This window comes from Littorina saxatilis, linkage group LG5 (assembly GCF_037325665.1).
Source record: "Littorina saxatilis isolate snail1 linkage group LG5, US_GU_Lsax_2.0, whole genome shotgun sequence".
Classification (NCBI taxonomy): domain Eukaryota; kingdom Metazoa; phylum Mollusca; class Gastropoda; order Littorinimorpha; family Littorinidae; genus Littorina; species Littorina saxatilis.
Window position 1 is genome coordinate 34183573 of NC_090249.1, and position 18945 is coordinate 34202517.

General features: G+C 44.8%; 1 protein-coding gene across 2 annotated transcripts in view; it reads left to right on the plus strand.

Moving 5' to 3' along the window:
* Positions 1–2828: 2828 nt before the first annotated feature.
* The window catches only part of LOC138966945 (uncharacterized), a 32223-nt gene continuing 16106 nt past the window's right edge, over positions 2829–18945 (plus strand). Inside the window, exons 1-2 of one of the 2 annotated variants that reach the window (XM_070339356.1) lie at positions 2829–3328; positions 16661–18352. In XM_070339356.1, coding sequence (XP_070195457.1) covers positions 17998–18352 — 355 coding nt within the window. In that variant the 5' untranslated portion in view covers positions 2829–3328; positions 16661–17997. Of the gene's footprint in view, positions 3329–16516; positions 18353–18945 lie in introns of those variants that run through there. The other variant, XM_070339355.1, reaches the window with a different exon arrangement.

The window sequence follows — 18945 nt, forward strand, 5'->3', positions numbered from 1 at the left end:
GCACTGCAAAGTGGCAGTGAGACTTGTATCCCTATTCAGATGGCGTGGGTAGTGTACGACCCATACAACACTGCAAAGTGGCAGTGAGACTTGTATCCCTATTCAGATGGCGTGGGTAGTGTACGACCCATACAGCACTGCAAAGTGGCAGTGAGACTTGTATCCCTATTCAGATGGCGTGGGTAGTGTACGACCCATACAACACTGCAAAGTGGCAGTGAGACTTGTATCCCTATTCAGATGGCGTGGGTAGTGTACGACCCATACAACACTGCAAAGTGGCAGTGAGACTTGTATCCCTATTCAGATGGCGTGGGTAGTGTACGACCCATACAACACTGCAAAGTGGCAGTGAGACTTGTATCCCTATTCAGATGGCGTGGGTAGTGTACGACCCAAACTGTTTACGTTGAATCCTTTTTCTTATTAAGAAAAGTGTGTACACGATCAACAGAAGTGAGTTGTTGTTGTTGATTTGTTAAGATCATCACCGGGTAATACCCCCCCCCCCCCCCCCCCCCCCCTGGACTGTGTAGGCCAAAGCGGCATGTTCTGGTCAAAATTCGACGTTTGCTGGCGCACATGTATCATACATGATGTCCAGTCACTAACCCTTAAACCTAGGTGTGGCCAAGCCAGGTCAGTCTATGACGGCCACCGGTGATAAAAGCCATAGGCGAGGGGATGGGAGGATGAGGGGGAGGGAAGACCAGGGGGGGGGGGGGGGGAGAGAGATAGGGTGGATGGATCATTCATTATAAGTCGTCGGTCACGAGCCGAGTGTTGTGACATGACCGTTAACACTGTGTCCCTCCATGTGACACGTCTGTATTAGTACTCTGAGCGAGCCCAAATTAGCCTGTGGTTGACGCAGTCAAAATTGAAAGTACCGAGTCGACCTTGTCTACAGAAATTGCATGATTGTATAGTTATGATCGAGCGTCTATGTAAAGTGATCTCTGTCTCTGTCTGTATGTCTGTTTGTCTCTGTCTGTTTGTCTCTGTTTGTCTCTGCCTGTACATGTCTGTTTGTCTGCCTGACTGCCTGTCTGCCCGTCTGCCCGTCTGTCCGTCCGTCTGTCTGTCTGTCTCTGTCTGTCTGTCTGTGTGTCTGTCTGTCTGTCCGTCCGTCCGTCTCTCTCTCTCTCTCTCTCTCTCTCTCTCTCACACACACACACACACACACACACACACACACACACACACACACACACACACACACACACACACACACACACACACACACACACACACACACACACACACGCACACATCAATACGGTATTAAGACATAAAGCAGCAAAAAATTGTAATCCCTGGAACTAGTAGTATACCTCATAATTGTGTAGTCAAGCTTGTTTGAAGAGTGCAGATTGTCCAAGATTTCTTTCAGCCGGTGTTTGCTGTTGTGCTTAACCGTCAAGAAGGGGTATGGGTGTCTACCTGACTAATACACATGTCTTGAATCACCGTCCACAATGTTCCTTCATATTCAACTTTCAAACGCATTCACGTTTACAAATCTATCTATTGATAAGAAAGTGGCAGTTTGTCAATCTTCTGTTATTCTAAATCTAGCGTAACCTGAGGGCAAAATAATCAATGAGCTATGTCGTTTGGCAGCCATAACCGTCAGGCAGACATGTATACACTCCTCGTCCGCTGACATAGATCTACATAGCCCCCCCCCCCCCCCACCCCCAACAGTATAATTAGCAACATTAACATTACATGTGATTTTAGACTCTCATGATCAAGGCAGTTTTAGTTTTTGTCTGCTGCTTCAGCTCTTATAATAAACTAAACACAGATATTCAGAAATGAAAAACGTATTAAATTCTGCAACTTCTGTTATTCTAATTCTTGCCTGTACCGTGAGCGAAATAATTAATATACGATGACGTTCGACAGCCATAAGCGTCACGTTGACACACACGGCTTGTCAGCTGACATCTACATACAAGTTCCAACATTTACATTACACCATGTCCGCATCCCCAAGTGACCTAAACAGTGTTAGTGCTTTGTGTGCTGCTTCTGAATCAGCTCTCAGAAGTACAAACAAGTTAATAAGTATGATTATAGATAAGAAAGTAGCAATTTCTGAATCTCCTGTTATTACAGTGTTCTAGATGTTCGAACGTGTAGCAAAGACCTGTACGCGTACGTGTAGATATTGCATCACCCGTGACCTACTTTTTTCTCCAATGTTCCAAAAACATACGTTGTTTTGCCACCACCAAGACTGCACATCTTGGTAAACGCGTGACGTAAAAACTAGATTTGATGACGTTACCCGTACACGTTCCCGTACTATAGTCCTCTAAAGTGCCACATCTAGATCTTGCTATTCTCATTCTTGCCTACCCTGAGGGCAAAATAACAAATGAGCTATGACGTTCGACAGCCATTCGCGTCATGTAGGCTAGATCTTGACCTAATCGGACATAATCTCCTCGTCAGTTGACATCTAACAGTTTCAACGTCATTGACATCAAGTTCAGCTGATGTCAGCCCCTAAATGACCTGGACAGTTTTATATTAATATCTACTGAGGCGAGATATATAGCAAAGGTGAAAAAAACGTCGGCCTGATTCTTGCATACAACGTTTTTGGGAACACTTATTATTTTTTAAACAACATGTAGACACACATTTAGTTTTAAAATAATGGTAATAGCAAGAAAAAAACCATATACAACATTACAAGCCCCGAAGGCGAAATGCAATTTGTCGTCGTACATAAATCAGTAGTTGTGCGCACTAACGTTGCTTGTATTCACGCTTCTGTGCAATTCTATATATTGAAAATTAACAGTGCATGCGACTTTGTGATGTCAGTTAACATTGTTTGCACACGCTCGGGCAAATCGTTGCCGCGTCGCTCTTACTTTATGTAGACTCTGTGTAATGCAAGGCCTTTTTAAAAAGTTCTGCTTGGCTGGGTTCGCATGCTTTTAATTTCAAAGCAGACATTGTTGTGAACGAAGCAGAAACTATCAAAAGCATAGTCACGTGGTTAGAGACTGAAGTAACGCGGAAGTTCATTCAACTGCAAAAATGTACAGTACAGTAGCTGGTACAGTAGAAATGCTTGAATTTATGGCAGGCGTGAGATGTTGTTGAATGATTGGTGTACATAAAGTGGACAGAGTGTGGACGTTTATACATGTACCCACAAGGTCTTAGGGTCGTGTAGCCTTGGCGTAGTCTGCGGTCAGTTTATGAGTTAGTTGATTATAACGTTGATCCTGGCAAAATGTAAGACTGAAGCTGAAGCGGCGGCTGATTTTAATCTGGATTTTCGGCCTTGGAAGCGGGGTTTGCAGTAAGTACATTTATATATGTGCAATTGAACATTTCACTGATATTGATTGTTTTGTCACATAGACCGATATAGCAAAATTGAGTTTAGTTTGGAGTAAGTACATTTGCAAATGAACATTTGACGAGAAATCGTGATTGTTTTTATAATGTCTTACATGTGATATGAATCATTTTGTGCATGGCAGGATAGATTTCAGTTTACTCGTGTGTTTATGTGTGTGTGTGTGTGTGTGTGTGTGTGTGTGTGTGTGTGTGTGTATGTGTGTGCGTGCGTGCGTGCGTGTGTGTGTGTGTGTGTGTGTGTGTGTGTGTGTGTGTGTGTGTGTCTGTGTGTGCGTGTGTGTGTGTGATGTTATCATTACTTGTTCTTTCTCAAATGTTCAGCGTACCTTGTATGAACACGATGCCCTTGACTGATGAGTAACTTTCAGGAAAAAAAATCAGGAAAGAGAAACTTATTCAAGCGGGGGGGGGGGGGGGAACACTTTTTTTGTTTGTTTAATTAGTTGAATACCGGTTGCTTTACTTTCCGCAAATGAGAAACACACAGATCTTTCGCTGATCGAAGCTTTTAGCTTTACGTGTGAACATGGCTCAGAAACGACCAGTTTGAACATGCAGTAAAATTGTTTGAATTTAAACTTTAAACCAGTCGACTCGCCATCTCAGATCTGGCTGGGCTTTAATTTTGTGTGGCATACTTAAGACCATTCCTCCTCTTGGACGCATACCAAAAATTAACAGCATGGGCCGGGTGTTCTCGCTGCAGATTGGACTTCTTCGATTAAGTAATATTTGAAATATTAATAATCTGTAAAATGAATTAATGGAGGAAAAAAAATACGACTCTCCCCTGGGAGCAGTCATGTCAAGACGTTGACTTGTGCATGGTATGTGTGCACGTGAAGCAAGTGAAGGAATGTTCTTACGTCCCTTGTCAAAACAGTTGTCAAAACAGTTGTCAAAACAGAGACAGATCTCAGATGGAGAGCAGATCTATTCTGACGGGAGGGACCGTACCCTTCATTCGTAACTGTTTTAAATTATCACCATACTATTATTTTGTTGATCCTGCTACAAGTTGGGAATCAAGCCGATATCAACAGATTTACGTTGCGCAAATCAAAGACAACGGTCGCAGGACATAACGCTACAGATTGACTAATTGTAAAACTGTGACCATTTTAAAGTTCATTTGCATTCAGAAATGAATGCCACCGCCCCTAATTGTAATACTGTGATAGTTTACAGGTCATTCAGAAATCAACGCAACCGCCCCTAATTCCAAGACTAATAGTTCCAAGACTAATTGCAAAATTGTGATAATTTACAGGTCACGGAGAAGTTAGTAAAGTGCTCCTAATTATCTAATGATGGTAATTTACAGGTCATCCATAAGTCAACGCAACCGTTCCTAATTGTAAGATTGTGAAAGTTTACCAATCGAAAAGAAGTAAGTTTATGCAACCGTTCCTAATTGTAAGGCTGTTCTAGATTACTGGTCACTGAGGAGTTAGATTAATCGCTGTTATTAATCTTCAGACAAGGTTATTCGGTATGCAAATCGATGAACGTGTTCCTAACGGCAGGTAAGGGTCACGATTAATGTTACAAAAAAGTGAATACCAATAAAAACTGTTCTTATGCTGTACAGTGTGTTTAATGGCGGTTGAGATTGCACGTCAAGGGGGGGGGGGGGGGGGGGGTGAAGGGGGTGAGGGGGAGAGGGTATTGGAGTGGGAGGGGCTGTGGTAATCAAGACGCTTTCAAGCTTACGGAGAATGATTGAATGATAAACATTGATTGTGTGTCTCGTCTATTGTACAGATATGTCGCAATCTATAACGCTGACTCTGCAGGAGTGTAATGCTTAGTCGTATAGAGAGAGAACTCGCAGGACAAACAAACAATGACTACACAGCTGAAGCTTTGCATACTGTATTCACGCTGCTCCCTTGTCATCGAAATGTGCTTGACACATGTCACTTTGGCATAACGAGGAGCTCATCATAACAGGAGTGGTCACCCCTACCGTTTCCTGCTGCGTGTGTGTGAAGTATTAATCTCAATTAGACAGTTACTTCATAAAGTGCTAGCTGTAAGTACACTCAAAGCGTTCAGGCGGGGTCACATTGTATTGTACACATTATATTATATACCTTTCCGGCAGCGATTATTGAGATAGGTTCGTGTGGTTAGGGGTGTGGATAGACATCTGAGTTTTCAACACGAACGGTTTTAAAGAGGAAAGGGGGAAGGACCTTGTGTAAACTCTCACGATTTTGACCGAACCGGTGTAGGATCCGGTCCGGTCCCCCCTCTGAAGTAGTCCCCCGGGGGACCAATTCATGGCAAAAACTGCTCTATAATGGTCCCCCCTTAGACATCCAGCCTCGTTTTTCTTGTTACAATGTTAGTAATGTTACCAGCAATTTCAGAGAAAAGAAAGGAAAGAATCAGAGACTGCTTTCATTTCTTCTTATCAGTATTTATTTATTATTCATTTTATTTCATGTGATTTTTCTTTTGAACGGCATTATAAATCAGATCTATTTTATTTTCTGCAAAATATAGTCAAACAAAGAGATTGCTGTCTGTGCACTACATAATACCGGACGAAGATATAGATTGAAAATGGCTTGAATGCCTAAGAAAAACGAGGCTGGATGTCTAAGGGGGGACCATTATAGAGCAGTTTTTGCCACGAATTGGTCCCCCGGGGGACTACTTCAGAGGGGGGACCGGACCGGATCCTACACCGGTACTCCCGGGGGGCGCGAGGCAGACCAGAGATATCAGTCTACAATAGATCAGCCCTTTTTTTTGTTATGTCTGTCTTAATTTATGTGATTCTGATCATCTTGCCCACAACACCAAAATATCTCATTTGCTGTCTTTGCAGTCGTGATCGTGATTATTTTTGTTTCTGTTACGACACTATTTTTGAAAACTGGCCTGACTATGTTTTGATGTTATATATGTACATTGGTAGCAATGATGTCAACATTCACTCGTATTTAGGGCATTCGATCTCTATTGGTGACAACATTGACATGCTGACGCATGAAAAACATACTACATTAGCAAAGAACTACAATGACACTAGTGTACAGAAAATAAACAATGTATAAGCACACAAGCAGCCACATTGTATAAATATTTATGATGAAATAATTCAACAAAGACACCAGCCTTCCTATGTCCTCATACTTTTTGACTGAAGTAAAGCCAAGGTCGTGGTGATTGTCGATTGTATATATATTTGTGATCGATAGTCGTGTTCGTGCTTATTTTTAATTGGTTCAAACAAACATTTTATTCAGAATTTCTTCTCATGAAACAATTCAAAACACACAGCTAGGACACGCACTCAAGCAAATGCTTATATCACGTGACCAGAACAATACTTTAATTACACACATTTTCATAATGGTGGACATAACAAAAATAAACCAGAAAAACAAATGGAAAGAATGGGGATGGGAAACTAAATAGGAACAGAAGAATCTACAGAAGAGAAAAAAAAGAAGAGGGTGTCGGTCGGGCGGGAGGGGGAGGGGGGAGAAAGTACAAACAGAGAGACTAGGACGAAAGCGCATAGGAAGAGAACATCAAGTCTAAGACATGCAACATGTAAGTTCAAGTAAATGTAAAAGAAAAAAAAAATTCTGCTAAAACATTTCTTAACAACTTTCTCTTGACCGTATAAGTTTCATTTTATGAATCAGTGTGAAGCGTGACTGTACAACAAAAGAGCTGTTGATATGGGTAGCAAATATTTTACCAATAGTTTAAGTACTTGCCCTACTGCACAGGGGCGGATCCAGGGGGGTTTCCGGGTCGCTGGCGTCGTCGAATTGTCCCTAAAAGAAATGTGGAACCCCCCCCCCCTTAAAAATGATGTGATCCGCCCCTGCTGCAGATGCCTTTGACACACTTACATCGCGGCGAAACAAAGTAAACAAATGATAAATACAAAGGCTCTAGTGTATGGAAATAAACAAAGAAACACACCAACAGTCACGATCGGTAAATGATGAAATAAACGAACAAAAAAGTTGTCGCCATGTCATCGGAAGTTTTGAGCGTGGCAAGGAAAAGGCGTTCATCTGTGTCGTTAATTGACTCTATCGATTTTATATTATGAATCAGTTTTAATCGTGTGTGTACAACAAGAGTCGCTCTGTTTAAGGGGAATTGCTGTGATTTCCTGCTCTTTGTGACTATACGCCTTCCACTTTCCTTTCGGAAATGACTGCCTTCCGTGTGTTTACTTGGCGTGTATAGCCTTGGCTGATTCATGCCTGCATGTCCATTGAAGAATTTCGTTTCAAGATGGATGTGTCTGCGGATAGTGGTATATAGATGTTAAGGTCTGCTGTTGTTGTTGTTGTTGTTGTTGTTGTTGTTGTTGTTGTTGTTGTTGTTGTTGTTGTTGTTGTCGTCGATGGAACTGTTTGTGTGCGTGTGTTGCTGCCCTACATGCCAACCGGCATAAAGGGCAGTAAGTAAGTACGTAAGTAAGGAAGTAAGTGTGTGAGATTGTGTGTGTGTGTGTGTGTGTGTGTGTGTGTGTAAGTGCGTGCGTGCCTGCGTGCGTGCGTGCGTGCGTGCGTGCCTGCTTGCCTGCCTGCCTGCCTGCCTGCTTGCATACCACCAGCCTGCCTGTGCACGTGCGTGCTTGCGGCTGTCCAATATTATTGTTTACTCTAACATCGCGGTCAATCAACGACATGTCTACAACAATGAAACAATCAAGTTCAGTCAAACTGCGTTCTTCTAATGCTCGCAGTAAGAAGTAGAGCAATGTTTATAATTATGATAGGTCTTGCGCAGTATCTACATGTAAGTCGACGTGTTGAAAGGCTAGGAATGTTCAGGTATTGCCGAGATATATATTATATATATATTTATACACACGGCACAACCCCCCGCGGGTTAGGGGGAAGAATTTACCCGATGCTCCCCAGCATGTCGTAAGAGGCGACTGATGGATTCTGTTTCTCGTTTTACCCTTGTTAAGTGTTTCTTGTATAGAATATAGTCAATTTTTGCAAAGATTTTAGTCAAGTAAGAAATGTTAAGTCCTTTGTACTGGAAACTTGCATTCTCCCAGTAAGGTAATACATTGTACTACGTTGCAAGCCCCTGGAGCAAATGTTTGATTAGTGCTTTCGTGAACAAGAAACAATTGACAAGTGGCTCTATCCCATCTCCCCCCTTTCCCCGTCGCGATATAACCTTCGTGGTTGAAAACGACGTTAAACACCAAATAAAGAAAGAAAGTACACACGGCACAGACGTAGAACACTGTAGAATTTCAGTCGTTAGTGGATGAAATACTCTTACTTCTTCCTTTTCAGCGTTCGATGATCTCTCTTTTAAACAATAATTACCCTTTTGAACTTCTTCTTCCTTTATTGCGTAAAAGAATTCAGCAAACTCGAATCTTTTGGTTTTTTTTCCTGTTTACGCATTTTGACTAAATGTTTAGAGGGGGAATCGAGACGAGGGTCGTGGTGTATGTGTGTCTCTGTGTGTGTGTGTGTGTGTGTGTCAGTGTGTGTGTGTGTGTGTGTGTGTCTGTCTGTGTGTGTGTGTGTGTGTGTGTGTCTGTGCGTGTGTGTGTTATTACATTTAGTCAAGTTTTGACTAAATGTTTTAACATAGAGGGGGAATCGAGACGAGGGTCGTGGTGTATGTGTGTCTGTGTGTGTGTGTGTGTGTGTCTGTCTGTGCGTGTGTGTGTGTGTAGAGCGATTCAGAGTAAACTACTGGACCGATCTTTATGAAATTTGACATGAGAGTTCCTGGGTATGATATCCCCAGACATTTTTTTCATTTTTTCGATAAATGTCTTTGATGACGTCATATCCGGCTTTTTGTAAAAGTTGAGGCGGCACTGTCGCACCTTCATTTTTCAATCAAATTGATTGAAATTTTGGCCAAGCAATCTTCGACGAAGGCCGGACTTCGGTATTGCATTTCAGCATGGAGGCTCTGGGACAGGCTGATCTTTCTTAACCCAGTGTGGGATTTTCAGTGGGGCGACCACCCCCAACCCAGCGCGTCCCCGGGTGGCGGATAGGGGAACGGTCTTCAGATATGGAGATCAGCCGCTTGCGGCCGCGGACCAAACTGGCGGTGTTTCCTACCAGGGCGGAGTGGGGTAGCAGGCGGCACTGCTACCCCCTTTGAAATGCTCCATCGTCCATTGACGGGACTCATCTAATGCGATTAGTGGCGCATTAAAACCCTAGCTCCGGGTGGGATCCCGGCAAATCCTCCCCCCTGTGCTCTCAGGGTAGGACGTACGGGCCATGAGCTAAGGGTGAGGTAACCCCGACAGAAAACCCCGAATGCTGAAGACGGAGGACCCGGGCCGCACGGCGCATTCTAACAAACCACGGGTACACGCGCTTACGCAAATGATGACACAATCAACCAGCACATATGGAAATGGCGCTCGCCCATTGAGGACCCCCCAGGGTGGAGCAGCGTCGGGTCCCATGCCTCAAAGGGACCCAGCCCCAACTACTGGAGGTCCCTCCCGTCCGTCTTGCCACGCCAGGGGACGCGGGAGGAGAGTGACTGGCACCACCACAACCAGGAAGAAACCCAGTCAGCAGCGACCTTTTCAGGTCATGCACTGGAACGCAGAAAGTATCCTGAACAAGAAGACAGAGTTGGAGCATATCCTGCATGAGAAGAACATCAACATCTGCTGTATTCAGGAGACGCACCTGACACCCCAAAAGTCCTTTAAAGTGAGAGGCTACCAGTGCCTTAGGTCCGACAGAACAAACCGAAGCAAAGGAGGAATCCTGACCCTCATCAGGAACAACATCAATGCCTGTTTGATAGAAACGCACATGGAGGACTCCGAATATCAGGTGATTCGAATCCAGACGAAGACAGCAGAATTCCATCTTGTCAACTTCTACTGCCCCAACGATAGACACCTCGCCCTTGACACGATCCCCGCAAAGGCCTCCAACTTCATTGTGGTGGGTGACTTCAACAGTCATTCACAGAGTTGGGGATATTACCACTTGGATCGGAGAGGAGAAGAGGTGGAGAACTGGCAGGACGACAAAGGTCTCATCCTTTTGAACAGTCCCTTTGACTGCCCTACATTCTACTTCAGAAGATGGCACACTACATCAACTCCTGACCTAGCCTTCTGCACGGAAGACATGCACCAGCTAACCAGCAGAGAGGTCGGAGAACAGCTAGGTGGAAGTGACCATCGGCCAGTCTTTTTGACCCTGGGCATGGAGTCATGCACTGAAGCTTCCTTCCCACGGTGGAACTACAAAAGAGCGAACTGGTTCCTCTTTAGACACCACTCCAGCGAACTCACCAAAGACATCAGAGTCGAGGGTCGAGACATCAACATGGTGGCGAAGGACTTCAACATGAGCATCCTCAGAGCAGCGCGTGAGTCCATTCCCAGGGGTGCCAGGAGAGACTATAAGCCCTACTGGAGCAATGAATTGCAGGAACTGGATGATGATCTGGCAGACGCCAGAAGGGAAGCAGAAGTCAACCCGTCACAAAACAACAACATCCGCCTCCAGGAAGCCAAAGCCAAATTTCTCAAGAAGAAGCTACAGTACAGGCAAGACGGAGAAGCTTGCAAGAGAAAACAAGCTCTCTTAACCTTGAGAAGGATGCCAGAAAGCTCTGGAGGCTTACCAAGCAGTTGAATGATGAGAACACCAGCAGAGGAAAGATCACATTAGAAGAGAACGGGAAGGTGCTAACTGGAAAGCATGCTGCCAACCAATTTGCTGAAAGCTATGCAGCTGAGAGCAACCTCCATGTTAGCCCCGAGAAACAGAGAGAAGCAAGAAGAGAGAAAAGAGAGAGACCTGACAGAAAGTCAACAGTGGACGCCATGAGTCAACCACTCACACTCCACGAGCTGCACTCAGCTCTGAAAAAGTTAAAGGCGAAGAAGTCCCCTGGCCCAGACGGCATCACCAACGAGATGCTAACCCACCTTGGTAGTGCAGCAGAGAACAAGCTACTCGAGGTCTTCAACAGCAGCTGGCAAGAAGGATCGCTACCACAACTCTGGCGAGAAGCGATCATGATCCCCATCTTAAAAAAAGGGAAGGATCCAAAGAAGGCCACCAGCTATCGCCCAATCAGCCTCACCAGCTGTGTTGTGAAGACCCTGGAGAGAATTGCGAACGAGCGCCTCCGGTGGTACCTGGAATCCAGGAACCTCCTCGCCCCTGAACAAGCTGGATTCCGACAGTTCCGCAGCACTGAAGATCAGGTCACTTACCTGGCGCAAGAAGTTGAAGATGCCTTTCAGGAACAGAAGCTGGTCTTCGTCACCTGGATAGATCTTCAGAAGGCCTTTGACAAGGTCTGGAAAGATGGACTCCTTGTAAAACTGCTGAGGAAAGGCGTGTCCAGCAACATGTACCAGTGGATTCGCTCCTACCTCTATAACCGCAGGGCAAGAGTTAACGTCGACCAGACCAAAAGCAAGAAGTTCCTCCTTCGTCATGGCGTCCCTCAGGGCGGAGTCCTCTCCCCCACACTCTTCCTTCTCTTCATCGACGATCTGGTGTCTGAGATGCCCAAGGGGATCAAAGCTGCTCTCTACGCAGACGACCTTGTGATCTGGTGCAAGGAGGAGCACGCAAGTACTGCCACCTACAGAATGCAGCAAGCGGCAGATAGGCTGAACGCATGGGCAGAAGATTGGTGCGTCTCCATCAACAAGGAGAAATCCTCCACCACCCTATTCACTCTGTCGCCAAAGCAGAAAGCCGGAACCATTAGGCTTGGTGGAACTCCTCTGAGAGAGGATGAAGAAGCAACGTACCTTGGTGTCACCTTTGATAGACGGCAGACCTGGAAACCACACATTGCACAGGCAGAGACGAAGGCCCGGCGCAAGCTAGCCATACTCAGGAAGCTGGCAGGTACCACCTGGGGAGCGAACGAGAAGATACTGAAGACAGAATACCAGGGAACAATCAGACCCCACCTCGAGTACGGCTCCACAGCGTGGTCAACCTCAGCCAAGACAAACCTGCAGACCCTCGACCGTGTGCAAAACCAGGCCCTCCGACTCATCACTGGTGCAATGAAATCCACGCCCATCAAGGAAATGGAGAAGCTTACCACCATCCAACCCCTCTGTCAGAGAAGAGAAGCCAAGACTATGGTACAGGCCGAGAAGCTCAAGTGCCTACCCGACCACCCCATGAAGCACAGACTGAGAAACCTCACCAAGAACCGGATCAAACGGAGCAGTTTTGTACACGAGAGCAAGATTCTTTCTCGACAGTACAGGGAAGTCCTCCCACAGAATACTCTACCTCTGACTCAAGAAGAAAAGGAAACCCCCAAGGCAACAGAGAAACCAGGCATCCAGATCTGCACCAGTGTTCCACATGTTACCTCAGGAGAAGATCAGAATGACACAGCTCGACAGGCACTCACCTTAGCCCTGATCGGCGAACAGTACCCAAAAGAGGCGTGGATCCATGTATACACCGATGGATCAGCAACTAACGCCGTGCTCAATGGAGGTGCTGGCATTCTGATCCAGTTCCCTGGGGGACATACAGCTACATCCAGCGTTGCCACTGGCAAACACTGCACAAACTATAAAGCAGAAGCAGAAGCTCTCATGCAGGCCGCCTCCTTGGTTCAGGACTCCGCAGACCCTTGCTACCAAGTTGTCTTCCTCTCGGACGCCCTTTCAGTCCTTCAGGCCCTAGAGAACGACAAACTCCCACAGCTGGCCAAAGCATTACAGCTGGTCAGACAAACCAGAAGAGTTGTCCTCCAGTGGATACCAGCACACTGTGGGATACCAGGAAATGAAAGGGCAGATGAGCTGGCGAAAGAAGGAGCCGTGGAAGACCAACCTGAAAACAGTGTCAGCTTTAGTGAGCAGAAGACAATCATCAAGGCATTGATGAGGCCAAGGACAAACAGAGATGACTACCACACAATGTCCAGAGGAGCAGCAAGTCAACCTCATCAGGCTGCGTACTGGCCACAACAGGCTCAATGCTCACATGAACCGAAAGTTCAAGCTGGCGCCATCACCAACCTGTGCCTGCGGTCAAGAAGACCAAACAGCGGAACACATCTTACAGCGATGTCCCTTACTAGATGAGGAACGAAAAGAAGTGTGGCCGTCACCAATTCCCTTGCAGACCAAACTATACGGCAGTCGACAGGAGTTGGAGAAAACGACAACATTTATCACCAGTGCTGGATTGATCGTGTAACCTCTGCGAACGCCAAGAAGAAGAAGAAGCATGGAGGCTTAAAAATTAATTAATGACTTTGGTCATTAAAAATCAGAAAATTGCAATTAAATTTTTGTTTTTTTATAAAACGATCCAAAATTACTTTTATTTTATTCTTCATCATGTTCTGATTCCAGAAACATATAAATATGTTATATTCGGATTAAAAACAAGCTCTGAAAATTAAAAATATAAAAATTATGATTAAAATTAAATTTCCGAAATCGTTTTAAAAACAATTTCATCTTATTCCTTGTCGGTTCCTGATTCCAAAAACATATAGATATGATATGTTTGGATTAAAAACACGCTCAGAAAGTTCAAACGAAGAGAGGTACAGTAAAGCGTGCTATGCAGCACAGCGCAACCGCTACCGCACTAAACAGGCTCGTCACTTTCACTGCCTTTTGCACTAGCGGCGGACTACGGTCATTGTGAAAAAATGCAGTGCGTTCAGTTTCATTCTGTGAGTTCCACAGCTTGACTAAATGTAGTAATTTCGCCTTACGCGACTTGTTTCTTCTCCGGAAGAAAAGTTAAAATGAAACGGAACATTTTGCTTTCTTATACTTAAAATACCATGAGCGTTAAAAAAAAGTCCAGACTCTCCCCGTATCACGTGCACTTGCCAAATAATCGATTTCATGCTTTACTTTTAAAGATGCCCTCCTTCCCATGAAAAGCGATGATCTACCGTCAACTAAGTTTTTGAGCAGCGAGCTGTTTTTGTGGTTATTTCTCTTCATCAAACAGCGATCCATAACAACATTATTTTATCGTCATGTATTTACACTCAACACACAAAATAAAATAAATCCTAGCAGTGACTTCAAGCAGAACGGTGAACAACTCAGCTGTGACCTTGTGATCAATTAATGCGGATCCTTACTGAAGGTGTCTCAGACTGGAAATAAACCATGAAGATAATATCAGCCCGATTAGCTTTAATCACGTTTTTAGAGATTAGGACACGCGGTCTAATTGCCCAGGGGTCATTTAGATATCGCTGACATAACTGTAACATGTTGTTCACCTATAACCTCTCTCCGCCCGGATATACTCAGTCTGTCACAGTGTGTAATTGCTGTTAGGCCCGCGTGAAACGGGGCGGTCGGAGTCATCCCGACTTTGTGCCACCAAACAGGGGCGTAGTGTTGTCCCATGACTCTCCGCCACCCTATCCTCTGTCTCAGTGTCTGTCTGTCTGTCTGCCTCTCTCTCTCTCTCTCACTCTCTCTCTCTCTCTCTCTCTCTCTCTCTCTCGATCTCTCTCTCTCTCTCTCTCTCTCTCTCTCTCTCTCTCTCTCTCTCTCCAGTCTCTCTCTCCTTCTATCGATCCACTCTTTCTCTCAATCTTTCACTTTGTCTCTTTCACTCCGTCTGTCTGTCTCTGTCTGTCTGTCTGTCTATGCATCTGTATCTGTCTCTCTGTCTGTCTCTCTGTCTCTGTCTCTCTCTCTCAGTCTCTCTCTCTCTCTCTCACACACACACACACACACACACACACACACACACACACACACACACACACACACACACACATCGTGCGCGAAAACACACCAAACAAGATATCAACAGTCGCTTAGTCGGCGTCTAGACAATATTAAAACAAACCCAAAAGACACCACAAACATTCCAAATTATCGTCTACAGGAGTCAGGACGTCGCAAGTCGCAACACCTTTTTGAGACATTGATTTGACGTTCCAATTAGTCGGGATGAACCCGGGCGACGCGTCTAAATCCTGCCTAAGTAATTTAAGTTACCAACGCCGGGCACGATTTACATTGAAGTAAATCGACTCCTTGGGCTGTCTTTGTATTGTAATTATCCGCCTTAACATGCGAGATAGCGCTTCTAGTGCTTTCTTATAGCCGATTCGAGTGGGTTTACGGTACCGAAATAGCTGCGGACATCTGTTTACATTCTTTGGGTCTGCCTCAGTGCCCTGGGATTGTGCATGTATGAAGTGGAAATTCTTGGGCGTGAGAGTGAAACTGCTTTAGCTGTTCAGTGGTCTTTTTGGAATGATAGTGTGGGGGTTGGTGCCTGATAAGTTGTGAATTTTAGCCTAAGGTTGGAGACTGTCTGTTGGTCTGTCTGTCTGTAAACCACTCTCTCTCTCTATCCCCCCCTCTCTCTCTCTCTCTCTCTCTCTCTCTCTCTCTCTCTCTCTCTCCCCCAGTTTCTCCTCTCTGTCTCTCTGTCTGTCTGTCTGTCTGTCTGTCTGTCTGTCTGTCTCTCTCTCTCTCTCTCTCTCTCTGAAACAAGGCTTCAGTGCAAGAGTATAACGGTTGTTTTCATCAGTCTATGTAATTATGCCTGCCTATACGTGCGTTTTAGTATTATCGTGTGTTCAGTCGTGCGTGCGTACATGTGCGTGTCTGTGTGTACGGTGAAGTGCGAGCGTGTCTCAACACGAGCACTGATGAATGCACGCATTTATTAGTGTGCATGTGTGTACACAACGTACGTGCGTTCGTGCATGCGCGTACGTCGATGTGCGTGCTTGTGTGTCACTGTATATACATGCACTCAGTGATTGCGTGAAGTTGATCAGATGTGTTCCGCAAGTTACGCGATCGTACCCGCACGCCCACTTGGTTGTCTGCGTGTTGTGTCCGTGCGTGTGTACGTGTGTCAATTGTAGCCTGCCTGTCTGTCTGCTTAGAAGTATATAATATTCAAGTCTTGTTTTACTTTTCTCCGCCTCAGGTCTTGTCTATATCTTGTTAGTGTAACGTACGTCAGTACGATATCTTTGACTGAATGTGATGACATCTTCAAAGAACTGTATTTTTGTGTGTGCACTGATTGGTTCAAGTTATTTCAGGCATTCGTGTCTTTTTTCTGCCTGCTTTTTTTTTTTTTTTTTTTTTTTTTTCCCGTCTGTCGCCATCTTTTTTGAAGATTATTATTGTTTGAATTTGTGTCTAGAAGTCCTGCAATCATTTCAATTAGACCTGCAGTTGTCTTGACTGTGCACACTGTCCTAGCTGCCTTTGCTAACCACTGATGAAATGAAATTTGAATTTTTGTCGCAGGTACGTATATAAAGCGAGATGATACCGACTCAAGCAAGAGATGATTACAAGCAACCACGCGCACGGACTCAACGAAGGATCACGGACTGGTACAGATGCGCCACCGCGGATCCACACATTTTTTTTCCTCCACAAAGATCACATTACACGGAATATGACATAATGGATATCCCTCAGTGAAGGAGGGGGCACAAAACTAAGAAAACTGTGCAGTTCATGGAGGTTGTTCCTGTTTTTTTTAAGCTGACTGTGTTCTTGGAATATTCCTTCGTAACCAACCTTAGAATACAACGACCAAAAAAATCTGCAAGCGAGCATCTCGAAAGCTTAAAAACGTTTGTGCCTGTCCTTACGTCACTGAGTTCCTATTTTTGTCGCAGTGATTTTTTTCCTCGAACACTGTGAATGAATCTGCAAGGGGCATAGGTCTCCCACTGTGAAAGACAAACAGTTGTGTAGCACGTCGTGACGTCACTTCCTGGTTCTCTCACGTGACTGTTCCAAGAATGTTCCTCAAAGCCATCTACTATTGCTTTTGACACATTTTAATAAAGGATACACAGGTTGGATTCATGCACGAAGATGACTTTTCATTCAGTGAAAGTAGCACGCGTGACGAACTGTTGAAGAATCATAAACTTGACTGAGTCACGCCGGGACGCAGAACGGATCAGGTTACTGTGTTATTGATGCCGAGAACTTCGTGTTTCTTAGTTAAGCTTGTAGAATACGTCTTTACAGTCGAGCCTAGAAGCATCGCAGAAAGACGTGATGAAATACACGAATCGTTCAAGTCATCTCAGATTGTGGCCGAGTCTTGTTAGTATTGAAGTCATAGTCCACATCGCTGGTTGAAAACAATGTCTTCAGTGCCTTGGATAAGACACACATCATTGTGCTGAAGACTAAATGCAAAAGCGATGTCAGTCGTGTTGAAGGCAGATTAGTCTTTCTCCATAGTTCGAATTAATATGTTCACTTAACACCGAAGAAGAGCCTTGAAAATAGATCAGTCTTTTACCATAGTTCGAATTGATATCATGTACTCTTAACACAGAAGAAGAGCCTTGAAAATAGATCAGTCTTTTACCATAGTTCGAATTGATATGTACTCTTTGCACAGAAGAAGAGCCTTGAAGACATGATTGAAGAACATTTCCTTTCCGTCAAAACTCAGTCTCATAGCTTGAATGTATTGAACGTATAACAACCCTGATTCCTTGAAGTACTACACTTTTACGTGGAACCTTGACAGCCGGAGAGGTGGTGATCATTTCTCCAAGAGGTCATTGTTTGGACACTGACACTTTCGTCATCGTCACCGTGACGTCATCACCATGAATCGCCAACGTAAAAACAGCGACCAGGCACATCAGCAGCAACAGGAACCCTCCTCCCCCTCCCCTCCTTCGTCCCCAGCTGTCCCTCCACCCCCCTTAGAATGGGAGGACACTCCCCGGTGCCTGGGCCCCATTTTGAGGCACAATTCTCTCCCTTTGGTTGTGATGTGCGACAAGCGTGGCCTCCCGAGCATGGAGAGCGTGAACTTTGACTTCTCGCAGCCATTGTTGCTTCACACACGGAGGACAGTGAGGAAAGTTGTGGCCTCCAGCATTTTGCACGTGAAAAACGAGGGAGTGCCAAGACTGGAGGAAGTGGGAGACCGTCTGCTCGTTCCTGAAGACTACAAAGGTCAGTTGCTTTGAAACTAATAATGATGATGATGATGATGATGATGATGATGATGATGATGATGATGATGATGAGAAGGAGAAGGATAATATGGTTTAAAGAACGTTGATTGAGTAGTTTTTGGATGGAATTATTGAATGGTTGATTGAGTAGATTGTTGGTTGATTGACTGATTGAATGATTGTTTGATTGAATGATTGATTGATTGATTTGTTGGTTGACGGATTGAGTGTCTGATTATAATTGAACGACTGGTTTGTTGACATCAGACCAGTTAAAAAAAGATAAAAAGGTTGACGAAACCTCGCGCCCCCTAATTGGCGTAGAGGCGCGTCCCCCGGGTGGTGGATGGGGGAGCCTTCTCTACTAACTTCTGAGAGAAGGTCGCATCACTCTCGATGCCGTGAACCTAATTAGGATCTTTTTCTTGTTTCTTCTCTATTTCTGCCTCCCCAAAGTCCTTTTACTTTCCTTTTCTCGCCCATAAAATTCTTCACTTATTACCCTTGTTAAGTGGTTCTTGTATAGAATATAGTCAATGTTTGTAAAGATTTTAGTCAAGCAGTATGTAAGAAATGTTTAGTCCTTTGTAC